This window comes from Elaeis guineensis, chromosome 1, assembly GCF_000442705.2.
Source record: "Elaeis guineensis isolate ETL-2024a chromosome 1, EG11, whole genome shotgun sequence".
In the NCBI taxonomy this organism is placed as follows: Eukaryota; Viridiplantae; Streptophyta; class Magnoliopsida; order Arecales; family Arecaceae; genus Elaeis; species Elaeis guineensis.
The window spans coordinates 110,768,527-110,792,018 of NC_025993.2; the positions used below are offsets into that span (position 1 = coordinate 110,768,527).

General features: G+C 36.6%; 1 protein-coding gene and 1 non-coding gene across 2 annotated transcripts; both read left to right on the forward strand.

Moving 5' to 3' along the window:
- Nucleotides 1-10,341: 10,341 nt before the first annotated feature.
- On the forward strand, nucleotides 10,342-16,059 carry LOC105038517 (uncharacterized). Its single transcript, XM_010914345.4, has 2 exons — nucleotides 10,342-13,918; nucleotides 15,330-16,059. Exons 1-2 carry the CDS (start codon nucleotides 11,356-11,358, stop codon nucleotides 15,743-15,745), a joined length of 2,979 nt encoding a protein of 992 aa, XP_010912647.1. The 5' UTR covers nucleotides 10,342-11,355; the 3' UTR covers nucleotides 15,746-16,059.
- Nucleotides 16,060-16,725: 666 nt separating this feature from the next.
- On the forward strand, nucleotides 16,726-16,799 carry TRNAT-AGU (transfer RNA threonine (anticodon AGU)). The gene has a single exon. It is a non-coding gene; the product is annotated as a tRNA-Thr (tRNA).
- The last annotated feature ends 6,693 nt before the right edge of the window (nucleotides 16,800-23,492 follow it).

Consider the following 23,492-nt stretch of genomic DNA (forward strand, 5'->3'; position numbering starts at 1 on the left):
ATGATAGATAGAGTGGGAAGAGTTTTATTCCTAAAATAACGATCGCACGTTTGTTTCACGTGCTGGATACGCATGGGCCAAATTATTTTTTAAAAAAAATTTGATGACTGATTTATCTATATTTTATTAACTATTTTAGGATTTTTTTTCCTCAGAAAAATGAGAAATTAAATTTAGTGACAACTCTTTTCTCTATATTTCATTCAAAATTTAATTTATATATTTTTATATTAACCATGAACTATTCTAGAGTTACTATACAAACATGACAAACTAAAATTAGTGCCAAGTTCATGTATCTCATTTATAAAAAAACATAAATTTATTGTTTATAATAGGTTCAAATTTCTTCAATTATACAACAGACTCTTTTATTTTTCCTTGATCATATTAAGGTTCAAAACTTGTGTTTTCATATAACCATTTCCTGTTCACTATATTAAACACTTGATATAAGATTTGATGACAAATTTCTGTCTTTTGTTGATAATATATAGTTCAACATTTCATGCTTCCATACATCATTTTTTTTTTTTTTTGGTTGAGGGAAAAGATTCATGCTTCCATGTATCAAATATAAGAAAAAAAATTTAGCTAGAAGTCCCTTTGTATTTCACTTATTATGTTAAATTATTAATATTTTTGTTTTCATATAGTGACCATAAAACCCTTATGAGGCATTAAAAAAAAAGAAAGGAAGAAAAGAAGTTTGGCTCCATTTTAAAGAAAGAAAAGAAGTTTGGATCCATTTTCTTCTTTACTTTTTTTAATATATCAAAACCCAAATTTTGTTTTCCATATAACAATTACAAATTTTTCCTTGGTTACTATAAACATGCATGGAATATTAAATCTAATAATAGGTCACTTTATGTTTTATTAATTATAATAAGCTCCAAATTTTAGATTTTTATATTGTGACCACAACCATTCTCTAATCCCTATAACACGAAAAATGAAGCCTAATAATAGGTTTGATTATATTAAATTTTAAAATTTGCATTCTCATATGATGAGAACTATTTTTGCTGTTACTAGAGGAAATATGGAAAATCTAATATATGTATATATAATATAAAACAGAGGCCTCTCAATAGAGAAGCCTCCATATGACACGTGGATTATTAGAAAAAAAAAAAAGAAAAATATGTGGAGTTAGTTCGATCAGGAGAGAGAGTGAAATCGCGGGATTTTTCTTCGTTCTGAGTCTCATTTGGATGGAACCGTAGAGCCCTTCGATGCCACTCGGTCGAGATCTCTCCAAGTACCTGACGGAGATCAAAGTGGTTTCTCAAGTTTCGGTTGGTTTCTTAGTAGAAGCATTTTCATCTATTTTTTCTCTAATTTTTTCATCCTCAGGAGTCCCAATTGGGTGGCCGGCTTGGAGCAGCCGAACAGAGAAGATTAGATGATGGTTGGAGTTTTATGTTGGATATTTTCTTTTTTTTTTCATTCTTGAGAGTGTCGATCAGATGGAACAGCCCAACAAGGAAGCTTAGACAATGGCTGGGGTTTTGTGTTGTGATTTTTATTCTTTTTCGGAGTCTCGATAAGGTGGAACGGCTGAACAGAGAAGCATAGACAATGGCTGGGGTTTTGTATTGCATATTATCTTTCTTTTTTTTCTTTTTTTTTATAGTTTATGTTAAAAATTTTGCTAAGAATATTTATTATAATTTATTTGAATTAAGTTGATACACTGCAAATTCATTTGGATTGGATGGCCTATACATTAAAAAAACTTTTTAAAGAAAATCTTGAACATTTGGAGTTGAAAATCGGATGGCAAAGTAAATTGATTTTATGAGATGTGGTGATGAGATAAATTAATTTTAGTTGGAATGCTATAAGAAGGACATCCCGTCTTCGATCTAAAAAGTCACCGTAACTAACAAGAATATTTTGTCATTGTAACTTACACGGCTTGTTCCATGCCTTGTCTTTCTGCTGAAGATGGGAGTACCCTGATGAAAGTTATGGTAGATAACTTAAGAAATATAACCTTAGAAAACATAACCTTTTTATGTCTCAAAATTGATATAGATTTAAAATATATATAAAATAAATAGAATAGGATAGTTAAATAAAATAAAATATTTTTTAAATATTATATTTTTTAAATATTTTTAAATATTTATATTTTCATTTAGAACAGTTGATATCATCCATGATATTTTTTATATTATATTAATTTTTTAATTTATAAAAATATTATTTAAAAAAATAAATATATGCCGTGTATTGCATAGGATTCTAAGCTAGTAAAATTCAGTGACAGGTCTTTCTCTACTATATTGATATGTAAAGGCCCAATTCATGTTCTGATACGATGACTATAGAATCATTCAATGATCACTTTGCAAGACATGCGTTGTCTAATTTAATGGGTCATACTTGGGCTTCACTATTGAGGCCCAATAGTTTCTAGGTTGGGTTTGGGCTGAAAAGCTACAACATATTTAATAAATAGGAGTTGATCCAAGCCCTACCCAACCTGAAAGTGTACTCTTTGGGTCAGGCCCAATTCTAATATTGCAGGCCAGATTTGGGTTGGGCTAGGCTCAAGCATGAGGTTTTAATCTAACTTCAAGTCTAGGCCCAATCTAGCCCATTGACAAACCTGGATACCATTTAGGTAAGGGTGGCAATTGGGTCAGATCGGATCAATGCAGGTTGGATCAAAAAATTGTCAATCTAAATTCGATCTGTTTATTAAATATGTCAAAAATTTAGATCTAAATCCGATCTATTTATTAAATATATAATCCGATCCGATCCGTTTAATCCATTTATTAAACAAATTAAATTAAATTAAATGAATTAAATAAATTAAATAGATTAAATGAATTAAATAAATCTGATTAAATGGATCAGAAATATATTAAACAAGTTTTAAACAGATCTTAAACAGATTAAATATGTTAAATGAGTTAAACATGTTATTCGACTCAGCCCAATCGAAATATTAAATAGGTTAAATAAATTAAATGGATCAGATATCTGAAATCTAAATCCAATCCAAATATTAAACGGATTAAACGGATTGATCTGTTTATGATCCAAACTTATTTGTGATGGATTGGATACGAATTGGCAGGTTGGATCATATTTTGTCGGCTCAACATTTAAAGCCAATCACGAGTCAGGCCTTCAGCCTAAAATAGGCTCATTGTTAATCAGGTTTCGGGCTACTTTTTGTGCCCAAGTCCCGCACATGATCAGCATTGATGCCATTGATTCACTTCATGGTACAGGAGATTTCATGGAACCTAAATCATGTTGAACATCAAGCGGAGCATTCAGGGGTTCTCCGCATTGGATAATGATCATTTGCACTCGAAGAAGCAACTGTTTCATCTTTTGCACTCCTCACACTTGACATGTTGATGTCCCATCTTCACCACCAAAACAACATTATAAAATCACTAAATAGGGGTTTGCCTACATGATCTAAGCAATCAGAGGTTTGGGTCCAAGTCTTGAATAGTATATCTCAAAATATTTGAGCATAAGTAATTTCAATACATGAGCTTTCATGCTTTGCTCTAATTATACATAAAACTACACATTTTTCAATGCAAATGTGATAACAATTCTAAGGATGCAATTGTGATTGGATCAGTTTTGGTTATAAGTAAAATTTGATTTTGTTACTATTTCTAGACCGAGTGATGCGTAGATGGTTATTTTATGTTTTCTCTTATGCTTGTATATTTAATTTTAAGATTGATCAAGGTGCATCAAGGGGCGCAAGCTTGTCTTGCACATGTAAGAAACTAATCATAGTGTGCTCCATATGTAAGAAACCCTAATTCTTTCTAATGCATAACATGAAAAATTGTGTTAATTTGCTAGGAAAAAAACAGTGCGCACAGAAACAAATTGGCAGGGTTTAGTACTTGGACTTGCTTCCTTAGCAACATGGTACAAGGTATTCAAAATATAAAAGAGAACAATGTGCAGGGTCTGACAGTGTACTGGCCAAGGCACAAAAGAGAGGATTTTTTTTTTTTTTTTTTTTTTTTTGTCAAAGAAAAAAATATCTAGGGTAAAATTATTTTAAACAAGTCATTATTCTTAATTAGTTTTTTTGGTAGCACATTATTCTTAATTAGTTTGGCGTATACTTTCCTCCCATCAAATGGATTCATCTGAACTGTTTGCAATCAAATCTTTGAAACCTATATTGTTTGTGCGCCAACTTCTAGAGGGAAGATGAGGTTGAAGTTAAGAACAAGCTACTTCTAAGAAGAGAATATTTAAGTCAAGCTCTTTCTATGTTCATCTTCAACTGAAATTGCAAGTGGGAGCGCCTAGTGCATGCTTTTTATCAGCATATATAGAAAATGAGAGATACATAATCTATTCTTAATGTTTGGATCCTACAAATACAGGTCACAGAGCCCTTGCTAAAATTTAAAATGATAGGTTCAAACCGCTCTGGGTAGCATCCCAATATAAGAATCATTATAATGGCCATAGAACACATTAACAGAAGTTAGATGACACTAAATAGATTAAAGAATGGAAAAGAAATCTTTTTTAATAGAAACAATGGAAATCTTTTCCTAGGTCATTAGTATGACACACAAGTATATAATTTGTTTTTGCTCAAAATATAAACACATATAAATTGGCTGCACCCCTGCCTCAAATGTTTGAATTTCAGGTACTTCCTTACATATTTTGAGAAAGATAATTCTCTAGATCAGTTTTCTCTACCTTGCCCTCAAACATGCTAAGGAGGATTAGAGTTATTTAGAAGGCTGTCTTCTCACCAAAAAGGCAATTTATTGCAACTTTGTCATTGTATTTTTTTCACCTCAAAGTTGAACTTTGCCGTGAGAATTGATGGTTCAAAATTATGATCCCTTTCCTTCCTTTAAATCCTCTCTTACCTTCCAATGCAAAGTCTTTGTCACAATTCAACTCGCACTTTTCCAAGTTCTAATCATATGGGACCAACCATAATTAAGACCCATATAGCTTTTCACTTTAAATAAATTCAACTATTGAAGTTGCTGGGCCCATTGATACTCCTTGAGCAAGCAATAGTCTAAACAACTTACTTTAAGCAAACTAGCATCCATAATCTTTAAAAAAACAGCATGCTCAAGGTCAAATATTCCTCTCAAGATTCATATTAGATAGCTAGGTCTATAAAAACTAAACAATTGGGTTATAGACTTAATCCTGCAAAAAACTCTTCCACTAATCTTGGTCGCAAGATAACAAAGTAGTCCTTTGGATGCCTCTAGCTGTGAAACCAATAGGCCTTTTCTTTAACAGTAAAAGAAGAATCTTGGAGTTGAGTGCTTTAGGATTTAGTCTTTCCTTTTCTGTTTTCCCTTTCACACAATAGGTATATTATATGAGATAATTAGATTGAGAATGAACTATACAATATTAATTCTAAAGCAGAAAGTTAGTTTAGAGTTTGGAGGACAATTAAGCTTTTAAAACTTGGAAAGAGGTGAAATTGGATGCTTGTTTTCTTGGGCCAGCTCAGCTATCTTATTTTACACCAACAAAGTGCCAAAATGTAAGTTACTAGTTATTAAGCATGGTGGCCTTTGTACAGGTATTATAGTAACTATGGCAGCTAGGGCATTGTTTGAAGTAATTTGATCATATTAATCCTAAACCATGATTGATCCCTGAAGATAAAGACCTTTGCTCTAATTATGAACAATCAGTACATCCATACCTGATGAAGGGTTACACCCTAAAATTGAACTTTCGAGCAAAAGACCAATCACCTCTTCTATTGTTTTATCTTATAGATATCCTATCACCATTCTTTTTTAAAAAGTTTTACAAGCCTTGCCCCAAGGTTTAGTGTCAGTTTTGCTAGTTCTGTTTCACTAAGCATTTCCTGTTTATAACTACCTTCAATGTTATCTTATTAGGTATTAGTATACATCATTTTTTTAAGAACAAGAAGTTACTGATGCGAAAAGGTTGCTAGTACTGTTCTCATAGAGAAGGTAATGCAGCAATTGATTGGTTACTAGCCTTTGATGACTATATTTACTATCTCAGTTGTGCACAAGAAATGCCAATTGTTCTTGTGTTTCCAGTGAAATCTAATACATGCATCCTAGATGGTAAATGAGCAGTTTAAATAGAACTCTATGTAAATACATACCTGCTGTTACTGTTTAAAATGGGAAGAAAAGGCCAAGAAAGTACATCTATAATCTGGAAGTCTCAGGGGAAGCATAAATAAAATAAAATATGCTAGCTTGCATTGATATGAAGTAAAATCAATTCAGATATTTTAGAGTTTTGCGTGTCTCATTGTCTCTATATTCCAATGTGTCTGAAGTTGGACCTTGTAAGATGTTCTTCCCCTATATATAACATTGAAGTACCAAGCACAAATATTATTATGTCAAAAGAAAAACAGGGGATGAGTGTGCAGGCAAAGGCAATATGGGCATTCAAACAAGGAACACTACCTCCTGCCATCATACTAGGGAGGTGTGCAATCACTCTCTCTGCATAGCTTAAAAGAGGACACCAACTTTATTACAATCTGCTTTGGCACTTAGATTCTCTCCCCTCTCATGTCATTCACTGTCGACACAAAGAGATAGCCATGGCACCTTCCAGAGATACTCTCTTGTCGCAGAAGCCAGGGCGATATCTCTTTTAAATGTGTCTAGGTCTTCAAGGAATGGAGCAAAATGCTGGGTTCTTGCTTTATATTCCCTCTTTCAATCACTTCCTTTATCTTTTTGTCTTTTCCTTTGCCTTCACATGTTCATCCCCTGCTTTCATTCATTAAAATAGGAACATAAGATGAAGTGCACCACTTCAGTAAAGAAAAAGAAGCCTGGCTTGTGTCTTAGCTTTTGCAAGGCCTAACAGGCCATCACTTATCTGGTTTGAAGACCAGCTTTCTCTCAAACAACAATGCATGGGATAATGTGATTGATGTCTTCATGTTGGACATTTCACCAGTTCTCGCATTCCAATCATTCATTGGAAGAAAAAGGAAAAATGGAACCATGATATCTTCATCATAAAAAGCGACAAGCATTCGTACTATGCTATTCTTGTTGAGAGGTATGGATATGTTTCTTCAATCATTTTTCAGAAGCTCGATTTAAGGATCATAGAATTGCTGCTCTCACTGATAGCAACATGTAGTGTACAATTCATATACATCACATTAGATGGTCTCATAGAACTAGTGTGGAAATATGCTTCCACTTTTGCATTGCATGACATATGGCTAGAACTTTGAGATTCACACAGATGCATGATTTATATTGTAGCACTTCTCTAGCAAATTCATCAGTATCAACTCTTGTAGCACATCTGTGAAGTCCACCTGTACCATGATTGCATCAATTGGAAACTTTTGGGTCTTTTTTTTCCCCCTCTTCTGAAGCTACCATAAATTATAGCGTGTTGCAGATGGAGATGCAGTTGCAGGTAACAAGAATCGCCCCACTCATCGACCATTGTAGAAGTAGTGAATAACTTGTTTTATTGATCGAATATAAAGGAGAGATGATCTCCATGATGAACTTCCATAAGTGATAGGCCAATTTGTTAGAATGGGTGGGAAGTGAGGGTCCACTGAAGAACATGAAGAGCTTACTAAGTGCATCAACGCTTCAGTAAAGAATTGTACTTTTTGGCTTTTAGGTAATCATCCAAGTAAAAGAGTCATTTAAGAGTATGGACCAGTCTATGGACTGGTTTAATGTTACTTTTTACCCATAAATGCACCTTATCAGTTGCAAGTTGTTGGACTTTTTCTTAAATCTCTAGCAAAATTTCTTAAAACGCTAGCAATCCATCCCTTCAACCCTTGTGACCACCCCACTTGGTGCTTACTCTGTCACAGAACTCCTAGATGGTCACCCCTTAGAAGGGCATCCTTCCCATTGACTCCTCACAAGTCTATCTAATGAGAACCAATTCTCAAAGGAGTGACTTCAGATGCCACTTATGCTTTGCAAGTGGGTCCCCCCATGCAGGGTGGAACAAATGAGCTCAAATCCTAGAGGAGCAAAAGAAGAGTGAAGTAGAAGAAGCACTCTGAAGCAAAGAAGGCAACTTTGGGAAGGGGGAGAGGGAAAAAGAGAGAGGTTCCAATTCAACTCCATATGATACCTTTCTAAAAAAACTCCATATGACACAAGGGCACTCTTTCCAATGTAAAGAAGGGACCATAGAGATATCTTTATTTTTCTTTTGGAGTGGAGAGTATCCACAACCCGCATCTGTACCCTTTGCTTTATTAGCCTTCTCTTAAAAGCTATATCCTTGGGCAAGGTTAGAGAGAGGAAGGAATAAAGCAGACAAAGGCTTCAATGATTCCTTTCCCCACAACATGTCCGCACTTGGTATATTATTACACTGATCATTGTTATTTATAATCATTTTATTCTTATTATATTAATGGCAGCTGATCTTAGTTCTGAGGACATAATGATTCAACTATAATCACACTTTGCTTTGTCACAGGTGTACATGCATTGGGATATGATATGCCAGAGTTATATACTTGCATCCACTTTCACATGCCTCTTACCGATGCTAGAATGATGGAGAATCACCAGGTTGCGAGGTGAAGCACTGTGCTTCATTGAGTCAGCTAAGGACATTCCAAGCTTGGCTTTTAATTGCAGCGTACGAGGCTCTGCTATGTGGCCCAGAGAGCAGAGGATCACTCTGTAGTGAAATTTATAGTTTTACTGTTATATTTTTCTAAATATTTTTATTGGAATGCACATAAAATTTTGGCAAAATAAAGCTCAAAAAGGGAAAGTAAAAGAAAATTCATGCTCCAAATTTGAAACCTTAACTACAAACTTTTGGGTGATTCCGATTCAGTTTTGGTCCCATTTGGATGGGTCTTAAGATTATGGTTTGAACCATTTTTAAACTAGTCTGAGCAGTAACCAACCAAAATGAGATATAATCTAGATATACTAAGAATCAGCCTAATTAGAAATGACATCTAGGTTTAGGATTCAAATGCAATTCACCAATCCGATCATGCCTTGGTAAAGTATATGCTAGTTTCTCTCCCCTTTTTTGGGGGGTTTTTTGTGTATATACCTTATAAATATTAAAATTTACATGAATACCCTCCTAATTGATATTTACATATATAGTCTCATAAAATACTTGTTTTGTATGTATGTCTTTATTTTTTTCTTTGATTTTTTTTTGCATACATATCCTCCTAAATATTAAAATTTACGTGAATATCCTTCCAAAATTGATATTTATATATATACCCTTATAAAATACTTGTTTTGCATATATACTCTTTTATTTTCTTTTTTTTGCAATTGTATCTTTGCCATCTAATACTATTAGAAAATTAGCAGTTTAAAATTGAAATATCCTTAATGGGTATACATGCAAAAAGAAATATTTATAAGAATATACATACAAATAGCAATTATGCAGATATTTATATAATTTTATATATTTAGGAGGGTATATATGTAAAAAAAAAATTTAGATTTTTTATGTGAATATCCTCCTAAATATTGGATTTGCATGTATACCCTTTTAAAATTGATATTTGCATGCATACCTTCATAAAATATTATTTTTTATATGAATAGTTTTGACGTAACAGTTCAGCTGATGTTATTTGCCAAAATCATATTTATTTAAATTTAAAATTAATTAAAATTATGAAGTTATCCTTTTACTTCAAAAGTGGATAATAAGTTAATAGGTCACGCTAGAAATTTATCCAATTAGTTGAACTTTCCCCCTTCCCAAAAATATTTTTTTTGTTATTAATTTAATTATCGAATAAATCTTTTTTTTAGCAATATTTTTATAAAGAATATTGATGAGCAAGCATTAGCCTAAGTGTTAAAATAAGTTAAAATAGATAAAAATAAATTAATTTTTTTTATATGTATATCCTCTTAAATATGTTAAATTGCATGAACATCTTCGTAAAGTTGCTATTTACATATATACCTCTATAAATTTTTTTTTATATGTCTATTCATTAGGATATTTCAGTCATTTCAATCTTAAATCACTAATTTTTTAACGGCATTAGATAACATAGATACATATATAGAAAAAAAAATAGAAGAGTATACATGCAAAACAAGTATTTTATAAGGATATACATATAAATATCATTCTTGAAAAAGTATTTATGTAAATTTTAATATTTAGGAGGATATGTATGCAAAAAAAACCCTATCTTTTTTTTTTTTTTTTGATGAAAAAGAAGGTTAAGAGAGTAGCCACCTGTCTGGTACGAAGGATGTAAAATATTTACAGAAGGGATGAGATGAGTTGAGGAGATGGGCTACATTGGTAAGGAGAAAACATCTTCAAGGAAAAAGATGGTAGACATCCAATGCCTCACCACAAAAGCACACTCATTATTCTCCTTCTCTTCAAATCATACAAATCATCAAAATAACCAAGTTGATCTCGGTAAAGTATATGCTAGTTGATCTTTCCAAAACTCTTACCATTGCCTTAATTTAACTACAGCATTTATTCTAGGTAACCTACATATAACCATTAGTAGTGTGTAGACATGGACATTATTTAAACCCTTAGTAACATAAAGCCATAGCTTGGTAAACTAAGTCTATCCAACAATTTCTCAGGACTAGGTCCAAAATTTAAGCATGATTCTCTGATTGAACCATGTCAATGTCTGATAACAAAAGTGGCATCATTCAACCATGTTGGTCTGAACTTTTTTTTCCCCCTCTCTCTCTCTCTCTCTCTCTAGACTGAAGCCGGTGCAGGCAGTCAAGGGCAACCTTTAGGATACTCTCTTTACTCTGTTATTTTTCCTAGCATCAAATTCTATACACCGTTTCTTGTGAGGGATACAATAAGCGATGAACGTTCATAAAACAGTGTAGCCCACCTGAACTCCGGTTTTCCCTGTTAATAAAATTTAAAACCACTTATCCCTCGTGCTCTCTCTACCCTTCTCACTTTATTTCTTCCCCAAAGAAGCCCAAGCAGCTCCCATCGAACCAGTGAGTAGAACCCATTCCAACCTCTCCCCACTGAAGCCAGAGAGCAGAGCAAAAGGAGAAGAAAGAAAGAAAGAAAGAAAGAAAGAAAGAAATAAAAGCATCTGTTCTTCCTGAAAGCAAAAGAGAGGTAGGTCCTATCTCCTTCCCCTTCCTTCTATTTGAAGTCTCTCCACCAAAGATGCCTCTGTTCCCACTTGAAGCTTCTCAGCTTCCTTTAGCTTTTCCTTTCCTCAGCCTTCTATTCTCCTTTGTTCATCCCCTAAACCTCCATTTCTCCCCTCACTCCCTTGTACCCAAATCCCAAAAACCCATGCTACACTAAGAAAAGTTCACCAAAACCACAACCAGTATGGTCCCTCTTCTTCTCCTCTCACTGTTCTCCCTTCTAAACTCCTGCACTTCTCTCCACAATGATGCCACAGTCTTGGCTTCTCTTAGAAACAGTTTCCATTCCACTAGCCCAGAATTAAACAGTTGGAACACTTCCAACCTTGGCTCAGCCTGCTCATGGTTCGGAGTGCGGTGCGAGCGACGCAGAGTCGTCGCCATCGATCTCTCCAACTTGAACATATCGGGTTCCATTTCGCTCGAAATCTCCGGCCTCCAATCACTTGTCAACCTCTCCCTCGCTGGCAATGACCTCGAGGGGAATATCCAAGTGTCAAACTTGCCAAGCCTTCGCCACCTTAACATCTCCATCAACCAGTTCAGTGGTGGACTGGACTGGGACTACTCGAGCCTGCCCAGCTTGGAGGTGTTCGACGCCTATAACAACAACTTCACCGCACCATTGCCTCCCGGCGTTTCAAATTTGAAAAGAATCAAGTATCTAGACCTCGGTGGTAACTTCTTCCATGGTAGCATCCCTGCAAGCTATGGGAGCTTGGTTGAATTGGAATACCTCTCACTCAATGGCAATGACCTCAGAGGGAGAATTCCAAGGGAGCTTGGCAACCTCACAAACTTGAAGCATCTCTACTTGGGCTTCTACAATGTATTCGACGGCGGCATACCGACCGAGCTTGGGAAGCTGATCAATCTAGTCCATCTCGAGCTCTCAAGCTGCGGCCTCGATGGCGAAATTCCGCATCAACTTGGCAATTTAGTCTCTCTTGACACTCTATTTATCCACACCAATTTCTTATCGGGATCGATACCGGCGTCGCTCGGAAACCTCACCAGACTAGTCCATCTCGACCTCTCCAACAATGCGCTCACCGGAGAGATACCTCACAAGCTTGCCACCCTCAGTGGACTGAGCCTTCTGAACTTGTTCATGAACAGACTGCATGGATCGATACCGGAGTTTGTTGCGGAGCTACCGAATTTGGACACTTTCCAGCTCTTCAGGAACAACTTCACCGGTGCCATCCCGCAGAGGCTTGGCTCCAATGGCCGGATTCGGGTGCTCGATCTTTCATCAAACAAGCTCACTGGTACCATTCCTGATGAACTTTGTCCCTCAAACCAGCTCAAAGTCCTCATTCTGCTGAAGAATTTCCTGTTTGGTCCTATCCCGGAGAGCTTAGGCAAGTGTTTGAGCCTGACCAGAGTGAGACTAGGCCAGAATTATCTCAATGGCACCATTCCTCCAGGCTTCGTATACTTGCCCCAGCTCAACCTACTAGATCTCCAAGACAACTACCTCTCCGGTCCAATCTCAGAGAATTCCAATTCTAGCCACAGCCAAACCCAACTGACCCAGCTCATTCTATCAAACAACTTGCTCTCCGGATCTATCCCACACTCCATTTCAAACTTCTCTTCCCTCCAAGAACTGCGACTAAACGGCAACCGGTTCGACGGCCCAATCTCCTGCTCAATTAGTAAACTCCGGCATGTTGTCTTGCTTGATCTCAGCCATAATGCTCTCTCCGGCAAGATCCCACCGGAGATCGGCAATTGTGCTCAATTAACCTATCTTGACCTCAGCCGAAACAACCTCTCCGGTCCAATTCCACCGGAGATCGCCAGAATTGGGATACTGAACTACATGAACCTTTCAACGAACCACCTTGATGGCATGATACCGAGGTCGATGAGCTCGATGAGGAGCCTCACGGCTGTGGATTTCTCCTTCAACAACTTGTCCGGTAGGCTACCGGACTCCGGTCAGCTGGCCTACTTCAATGCTTCATCCTTTGCAGGCAACCCCCGGCTCTGTGGGCCAGTACTTAACAATCCTTGCAACAACACGGCCGGCCCGGTCCAGTCCCGGCGCATCCGGGGGGATTTCAAACTAGTCCTTGCACTGGGCCTCCTACTGTGCTCACTGGTCTTCGCGGCGGCAGCCATCGTGCGGGCGAGGTCGTACCGCGGCGCCTCCGACGGGGACACGTGGCGGCTGACGGCTTTCGGAAAGGTGGATTTCGCGGTGTCGGACGTTTTGGAGTGCATGAAGGACGTGAACGTGATCGGGCGCGGCGGGGCGGGTGTGGTGTACCTCGGGCACACCAGAACCGGCGAACAGATCGCCGTTAAGAGGCTGATGGGGTTCGGATCCAACGGCCATGATCGGGGGTTCAGGGCGGAGATCCGGACCCTGGGGACCATCAGGCATCGTAACATCGTACGGCTGCTAGCATTCTGTTCCAATAGGGACACCAACGTTCTGGTGTACGAGCACATGAGCAATGGGAGCTTGGGGGAGGTGTTGCACGGGAAGCCCGGGGGTTTCTTGGGGTGGGATCGCAGGTACAGGATAGCAGTGGAGGCAGCCAGGGGTCTATGCTATCTGCACCATGATTGCAGCCCCATGATAGTACACCGGGACGTGAAGAGCAACAACATCTTGCTGGGCGCAAACTTTGAGGCACACGTGGCGGATTTTGGACTGGCGAAGTTCTTGCAGGATGGGGGTGCGTCCGAGTGCATGTCCGCCATCGCTGGATCCTACGGCTATATTGCTCCTGGTACGCTGTTCCCTGGAATGTGCCTGCTTTTATTTGTAGCCATGTGATTAAGATGAGATGGAGGCCATAGGTTCATCATTAGCTTGTTTAATTCTCAAGTTTATTTGATTAATTTTGATTAACTTTATTAAAATTTTTAATCTAAAATAGATATGGTCAAAATAAAAAAAATCTTTTTTTTGATTAAATATTATTATCAATTACCCCGTGCAAAACTTTTTCTTGAAGAATTAGTGCAATGTATGGGAGATTGTGGAATTATGAGGTGGTTTACTAAAGTTGCATGGCATTAAAAAAAAATTTTCAGACTAACTAAAGCTCTATACGTAGCTTATTTGGTCACAGATGCTATCCGAATAACTTAAAAATATATGCATGTTGATAGTCTTGAGATGTATGTTGACTATATAGGATGACATGTACATCCATGATTTCTTCTCAAATGCATGTTTCTGATCTTTTGAGTTTGGGATCTAACTTCAAAGAAGAAATATATAAAAAAAGTGTAATGTATATCGTGTGTATATAATTTATCAAGCTTGTACACATGCAATGACACAAACCATATGAAAAGAAGAGTGGTTTTGCATGATATGATTGATATCTCCTGAGAACAGGAGACGTGTTTTGGGTATTTTCAGTGTGACCTAGCGGGCAGGGACTTGTCAGCAGAGGAGGGCCTTCAAAGCTAGCCCACATACCGGCCATTAATTTCGGTGCCGGGAGTCGTACCGTCCGAAATGGATTTCCGAGTCAGCGGGCCGACACGGAAGCTCTGACAGGCTACATATAAAGTCGAACGGTAGCAGTATTGGCTTTGGTGAAAGCGACTCCACGCTTGCTTAATCCTGAATTAACATGTCCTTGATTTAGTTAACAAATATTATAAGTTTGGCCTTTTAACAAGCTTGTGTTTAACATTAATCCGGCATGATTTTTTTTTTTTTTGATTGTTGGAAAGGATTTTTGTAGGATTTGCCATGTTGCAATCCACTCGGTGCAGGCCTCTAATCAAGTCACTTCCACTACTAGAATCTCATGGCATTTCTGAAAATTATGAAGTTATATGTTAGCATGAAGATTGTGTATATGTTTTAGGCTATGATATATATCAACAACCCTTTGTGTTAATTTACTGGCAAGTACATTTGAGTTAATTCATGACTTTGTTATTCAGCAGGGAGATTATGTTGATTAATCAATAATAATTTACAAAACTACAATTTTTTGCAAAAAAAAAAAAATGTATGCCCTATAGTTTTTCTTTTTTTCAAATAATGCATGTCTGCGTAGTACTTAAATGATCTTGCATGAGATTTCATTTTTGATTTAATGATTGTCATGTCTCTAAAAAAATATATTTTTATTAAAAAAATACATATTTTATATTTACTATTCTTTTTTCATGTAGAATATGCTTACACGCTTAAGGTGGACGAAAAAAGTGATGTCTATAGCTTTGGAGTGGTTCTTTTGGAGCTCATCACCGGACGACGCCCTGTTGGAGAATTTGGTGAGGGGGTGGATATAGTACAGTGGGCCAAGAGGATCACTAATTGTGACAAAAATAATGTTGCTAAGATCGTAGATTCAAGACTAAGCACAGTGCCCATAAATGAGGTGATGCATGTTTTCTTTATCACAATGCTATGCATCCATGAAAACAGTATCGAGAGGCCGACAATGAGGGAAGTGGTCCAGATGCTCTCCGAATTTCCTCATCATGCTTCAGAAGACCAGTCTCCTTCTTCCTCGGCTCCTAGGAAAGAGGAAAGCCTCGACAAGGAGACCAACTGCTACAGGCTCTTTCCGGATCTCCTAACCTAATGATTATGGCTTGTGAGTGTGGATATTTATTAGTTAAAGTAATGATGCTCAAGTGGGATTTTATAATATAGTCTTGTAGCTTGCACGGGTGATTTGCCCTTTATTTTTCTAAGGTTTGAATGGAAGTTGTTGGAGAAGGAAGAAGGGTAGTAGGAGTAACATGGATTCTTTTTTCCTTTTCGGAAAGGTGTATAGGGTCACATTCCATCATCTAGAGTTAGCATGCATGTTGTCATGCTGCTCTATGTGTGGTCCATGTTTGATGGTTCTCCATCATAGCATTTGGCTTTTGCAAACTTTGTAATCTTTACCCACCATCGGCTGTCATATCCCTCCAATTCTTGGTGATGTCCTTTAAGCGTTCATGCAGGAGAACTCATGAGGGTTGGTGCAACTTTTTTGCATGTGAGTTGTCTTGTCATCATTTGGATAAAGTGCTAATTATGCTCTTTTGATGTATTCTCTTTTTTGAAGTTCATAGCCCAAATGAAGTTAACTAATGAGAATTTCATGGAAGTTGGAAAGTTTGAGATAGCACAAATTATATGTCAAATGGTCCGAATAAAAAAAATAAAATTTGATATGCTCGAAAAGGAGGTGGGAATTTGAATTTATAGGATTTATGACATAACAACAAGGCCTTCTTATTTAGTGAAAATTTTGACTCTATCCAAAGCCACTGGAAATGTAATATACATCCTCTAAATTATTGATACAGAAATAGATATTAAACAGGAATGATTTGTGTTAAGCCGGTGCCATAAACAAGCGCAAGGAGTTAATGAAAAAGAGGAAGAAATCACTTTAAAGTTAACCTTAATAAAGGAGAATGCAAATCATATATCATTGAATGAAGAGAAAGAAAGAGATGGAAAACTAGGGGAGAACTACCAACTATGGCAACATACGAAAATATAGAATCCTTGTCTTGGATACAAAAATTTATCATTTTTTTGATGAATTTGTTCTTCAAAGAGAAGGCTTTCATAGCTCAGTTGGTTAGAGCACCCGTTTAGTAAGCGGGAGGTCTTGAGTTCAAATCTCAATGAAAGCAGAATCTTTTTCTTATTTGTTTGTTTATTTATTTTTTGCAAGACCTAAATAAAGAAGCCTTCCAAGTCTAGAACCCATGCATGCCCGCCTCATCCCCAGTGCATGGGCACCCGGAAACACTTCTTTTTAATCTTTCTCCTTTGTTAACCAAGCAAACGTTTCAATCATTGTTTCTTTTCCCTCCCAAAAGCTTTTCCTTTAATTTTATCAACCTATTTCCCTGTGACTCTTGTGTTGTCTTCATTCTTGCAAAGGTTGAGAGATGTTGTCATAAAATGGTTTTGAGAGAGATCAAAGAGTAAGGACAGGGCAGGAAAGTGAAACGGTAAAAATAATAATTTTAAATAGAAAGAAGACACGACCAAGATTATGGAGACTTTTTAAAATAAATTTGCTGATGAGAACTTAATCTGCATATTTCTTTTAATGTTTGCATATGACTCAGAAAACGAAATCTCGTTTGTTATTTACCTATTCTTTTTACTGATGTTGTGGTGTTCGACGGTTGGTATTTGTTTTCCTATTGAACTGTTTTATTGTGTCTGCTCTCCCTGCAAGACATGGTGTACTTAATCTCATTGGTATCTATTATGTGCACACAAACAGTAGTAAATTTTGTCACAAGTCTCTATATAATCTGTACTTGGATGTGGTTCTTCAGTTCCTTGATTGGCATCATTGATTTCCAATTTGTTCAAGTTTTTTAACTATCATTAGCTTGTCTTCATGCCTTGTCTGCATTTTTGGATGCTTGATGCATTACGGCAGATTCAAAAATTCTTCCTTAAGAATATTTCTACTGTAAAAGTTCTTTTCTTTTTTTTTAAAAAAAAAACTCTGTAACTCTATTATTTTTCCTCTTGTTCTCAATCTAATTAATTTGGCGCTTGCTTTTATTCAATCCTTTTTCTTCATCTTTTTGTGAGTACTTTTGTGACTGAATGCATGTTTTGGGTTTCATTGCAGGAAAAATAGGATAGGACTTCCAAACAAATTCATGGCTTTACCTTTTCTTGTCCTAGTTTATTTTGTTATAGCTCATCCATGAGGAGACCTTATCTTTCAGGACTGAAATGAAGCAAATTTTTAGCATCTATTTGTGCAAGATCCAAACACTCATAATATGATGTTTCCTTGTTTTTCCAAAAAGGGGAAGTTTAAAGGAATACCAATATCATAGAACTTCAGGAATTAATTCCTGGCATTTCCAATTATAAAAGATCTGCTTTGCTCAGTAACCGTCTCCGCTTGTATTTTCAGTTGATATAGTTTGTCCTCCAAATTTTTCTCTCATTTACCTTCTCAGTCAGTAGCATGAACCTGAGGTTTCACTTATGTCATATATCTCAGAAGCATGACATCATGCTTTGATTTTTCAAAGTTTTGATGGCTAATGAGTTACTCTGAAACCTTTTTTAAAAGCAAATGGAGAGGAATTATTGACAATTCACCAGTTACTAAGGTATGTTCATCATTTGTTTAACATCCATCAAGTTTGTCCAATATCTTATTTCTGAGTGATGGCTCTGGATTTAGATCTAACTCATTGACCATTTTATCATATCAATCTTAGACTAATGAAGTGAGTGACTTTTAATGCCCGTTGCTGGAGAAAATTGAAAAAGCAACAGCCTTGAGCAATTATGTAAAACCAAAAAAGAAATAGGAAAGAAAAAAAAAAGAGCTACGTAATTAGTTTGACTGTGTTGCTATACATCATTCATGAGTTCTGAAGGATTGGTTGCTAGGTCTCACTACAACAGTTAGAACTTAAGGTGACGAAAGCTATTTTTGTTACAATAACTTATAGTTTTGGAGACGACAAGTTCAAGTCGTCTCTATATATCTATATAAAGATACGTAGGGCAACAAGTATTGCGTATATGTCATTAAAATATAGAATTTAGTGACTAACTTAATTGTTTATCACCTTAAACTAATGCTTTTGTGACAGTGAGAGAACAACGTCTCCTAAAGTCAATAGCTCTTAACTGACGATGTAAGCTCTTCGTCAAAAAATGTATGAATATAGGAAACGAACAGTCAATTCACTTAAAGTACTGTTTTAATCACTAATTGTATTATTCGTCTCTTAATAATGATTTTTGCTGACATGCTCCTGTCACTGGAGATGATAAAATATAACCCGACTTATTGACCTGACCCGTATTCAACCCGTCTTAAACAAATTTGGATTTCGCTTAAACGGGTTCAGATCGTAAATGGATTAACTTGTTTAACCTATTTGTTAAACAGATCGAGTTTGGATTTAAATTTTTCAAATTATCTAATCTGTTTAATTCGTTTATAATTTTATTTAAAATATTTAGACTGTGGGCTCATGGCAAAGTTTTGAGCGGCCTATTTTGAAATTTAAAATTTTTATTCATTCTGTGATCCGCGGGACCATGCACCGGTTAAAATTTAAAACTTAAAAAGCCCTAAACCCATGACGTTGCTTCATCTTTTTCATCTTCTCCTTCTCTAAAAAGCCTTAAAGCCTAAATCTCACCGCTCCTCCATGCCGTCGCCCCCATAGTATCGTCCCCTCTGCCACTCATTCTGCTGCTCGCTTCAACTAGCTGCTTTCATTTGAGAACTCGGTTCGGCGGTGATGATGGCCCTCCTCTGCCTGTTCCTCCTTGCGGTGGTGCTTCAAGGCCCTGGCCTTCTTCCAGCTGTCGATGATGGAGATTCGATCTAATGGACGAACCATCATCCTCTTTGTGACACTCCTCTGGTTTCGCGGCACTGCTGTCATTCGGTCACTGCCTTCTTTGACACCCCCTCTAGCGACGACTCGTACAACCACTTCAAGTGCAGAGCGGCCAGAGCTAGGGGCTGGAAGGTGGTCGAGAGCTCCGATCAAGAGGAGGGGCAAGAGCGTGGCTAGCCAGGCCAGGGTGAAGGGGCGGCTGGGTGGAGATGCAGTGGCCAACAAGGGTAGAGCCACAAAGAATATAAACATATTTTTATTTATTTTTTTAATGGATTATAAATGGATTGAGTTTTATTTTTCTAATGAATTATAAATAGATTGTAAACAGGTCGGGCCGGATGACTTATTTATTAAGTAGGTCGGATTTGAATTTTAAAACTTGACCTGTTTAGATAAACAGATCGGGTTCGGGTTCAGAATTTTTTGACTCGACTCGTATCTGATCCGATCCATTTAGATCCGATCCGATCCGATTGCCACCCCTACTTGTCACCTATGATTTTGAATAATATTTTAATTAAAGTAAGAAAAATTTCAAAAATTACACTATATCACACTATAAATTACTTTGTCAATTATCTAAATTCATCAACAAATTTATTCAAATATAAAATTTAATTATAAAACTATATAACATCAATTAATCATATAAAATACCAAAAATTCTTTAAAAATTTTTCTTAAATTGGTAAATTGCTGTAAAAAAACTCTCTATTTCTCTGATTGCTTTAATCTCTCCATTTCTTTTAATCTTCTGTTTCTTTGATTGCACTGTTTAATCTGTTGCTCCGTATGTGCGCGCGCTCTTTGACATGGAGTAATGTATATGTAATTAATACAGGTGAAGCGCAAGTAATCCAGATGAAGCACAATTAATTAATCAATTAGCAAAGTATTATTGAATGAAATGATCTAATTATATGGTATTATTGAATCTCTTGCTTTGTGTGTAGTGAGTCATCTTTGTGTGTGTGCACGCGTAAGGATGCAAATGGGTCAGGTCTGACTGAGTTACGAGTGATCTATTCCAATTCGATTCTTTGATCGAATTTTAATATTGGATCCAGTCCAATCCAATAGAAGATCAGATCGGATTGGATCAGATCCATGATCAAAAATTTTATCTCATTGGATCAAATGGACCGAATCGGATCGGATCGGATCAAGTCGGATCGATGTATAATCCTACTCTATTTGATCTATGATTTATATATTGGATTCAATACTGAATTCGGATCGAATCAGATTGGATCGGATCCGAATTCTATAAATCCAGATTCGATCCGAAAAATTGAACAGGTCTAATTTTAGAACCCGATTCAGCCCACGGATCCTTCAAAAATTGATTGGATCGGGTCTAAACGGGTTGGTCCGGATTGGGTCATGGATCAACTCGACCCATTTACAGTTTTATGCATGTGCGTACATTGAGGTTTCTCTCTTAGTGATAATATAATTTTAAAGAAGATTTATTTCAGATTTAATTGATGTTAAAATAATTTTATGAAAAATCATTGAATTTGTTGAAGACAATATGATCTGGCCACTACTTTCAGGTTCCTGTTTCACTGCTACAGAATCAAGCTATTATGATGGGTTTTCAGTCACGCATGTACAATTGTCATAATAGAAGGGTCTATGGTGACGTGTTATATTAATTGTCAAAATAAGATTTTTATCTATTATGAAGTTTTTTTATTCGTCAAAATGAATATACGAAAACACCACAATTGGAAATTAATTCTTCCCTCCTCTATTTCGCGCGCCTGATCCCGCTGATCCCACGGAAAAAAAAAAAGGGAAGTCCTCTCTCGCACGCCACCTCCCTGTTTTCCCACCTTCTCTCCACAAGTAGCTGAATATATGAGATGGCATGGTGAAAAGCGGGCTGATGATGGAGTCTTGTGTCATCCGGGGGACACCAAAGCATAGAAACACTTTAACAGTATTCATGCAAAATTTGCATTAGATGTGCAGAATGTTAGGTTGCGATTGGCAACTGATGGCTTCCATGGCTTGATGAGTTCCCAACATAGTATTTAACCAGTTGTGTTGATTCCATGCAATTTACCACCATGATTATGTATGAAGCAGCCTTACCTTATGTTGTCCTTGATCATTCCCAGTCCGCACAGTCCAAGCATGGGAATTGATGTGTTTCTCAAGCCACTGATTAAGGACTTGAAAGGTTTATGGGAGTTTGGTGTTGAAACATACGATGCATATTCTAAGACCAACTTTAATTTTCGGGCTGCAGTCACATGGACTATTAATGACTTTCCAACATATGGAGACTTATCTAGCTGATCTACAAAAGGCTATATGGCATGCCCACAGTGTCATAAGGACATGTTGCAGTCAATTCTCTATCGTCTGTCGTCGGTGAAAAGCATCCACAAAATGAAATCCTCACAGACTGAAATTGTGTCCGGCTGAGACCCTCTGATGTTTAAGTCAGTGAGGGGTTGGTGAACAGCAGATAAAGAGTATTTGAAGTGGCAGAGTCTTAGTCCAAAATTGTCTTACTCATACTGTTCGTTTACTTTCCTTTTATAGATGATTCTGATGTAATTGTCGAGCATGTAGTCTCACTTTTTATGGTGCTAAATTATCGAACCATAATCATGGAGTTAATGGGTTGTTTATAATTACTATTGACTATGATACGTAGTCGATAACCATTTATAATGATTAGATGTGTTGAGAAGATAAGTCGACTATATGTCAGTAGATCTGAATGAGCATCGGTCGGTAACTCTGATATGCCGATAGTCATCAGTCGGATATTAATTAAGTCATCGTGATTGTCTGTTGATGGTTGAGAGTAGCTGACTCTCGATCGGTCAATCGATTGTGAGTTGGCGTAATGCGTTCATATGGCCGATATAGAGTCGGAGTCGGGGGTTGGTTGATTTGTTCCAATAGGATACATCTAGTAGGCGATTAGCTAATGCTAGAAAGATGTGCGACATAGGTCATGTCACGCCCCAAATCCGGGACATAACACGGTCATGCTACCAAGGGATGGAACCCACGATAACACGAAGCCAATTCATCATAATCATCTAAAATCGATCAAATAAAAAGATTCAATTCTATTATTCATCAAATAATCGAACCAATATTGATTCAGAGCATCTAAATCCAAAAGCAAGTACTAACCCGAATCTCAATATTCATAAATAACTACAAATTCATGATTATAAATAAATTAAACTTCTGTTGCCTAATTTTTCAGCTTGCTATGCCGATCTTCAAGCTTGGATTCCTTTTTGCCGATTCTAACCTTATTTTTCTGTTCAAACAAAAAGAAAACAAAAAGAATATGAGCTACACTAGCCCAGTAAGTAGAACTTGCACTTCCTTATCGGATCAAGCATAAGTTTTTCATGATAATGCAATATTTAGAAAATAACAGATAATACAAAATAAAGCATTTCATAGAGCATATAACAAAACAAGTTATAAACTCATCATGCATGCATAAATCATGTATATTTCACAATCATGAATCGTAAATCATTTTCATCATGTATTCATGTCATGTTTCAAAATATTGCTCACAGATATTCGTGCTAAGGTCACTATTATACCCGTGACAGGGCCATATTTCTTAATCGACAGAGTTCTTAATTCATGTGCCAACTTTATACCCGCTGGCAGGGCCATGTTTCGTGTGGATGCTAGCTCCGGATGTCGACCTTCCCGAAGGGATTCATTCATAGCCATCTAAGAGCCTTTGAAATCTTTATATCTTTTTCTTAAAGCATACATATACATAGATGGAAAAACAATGAAATTCATGCTTCATAATCATGCTATTTTCATAAGACATATTCATAAAATCAATGCTCATAATAAAACATGCTTTTTCATATCACATATGCCGATCCTTATTTTATGAAAAATTATGATTTCATCAATAGCAATTCTTTGCATAAAAACATGATCATTTAAAAATAAATAAGGAGCATA

Coding starts and splice junctions, on each gene's coding strand:
- LOC105038517 (XM_010914345.4), top strand. CDS start 11,356: ATGGTCCCTCTTCTTCTCCTCTCACTGTTCTCCCTTCTAAACTCCTGC. Junction 13,919..15,329: donor CTACGGCTATATTGCTCCTG/GTACGCTGTTCC, acceptor TTTTTCATGTAG/AATATGCTTACACGCTTAAG.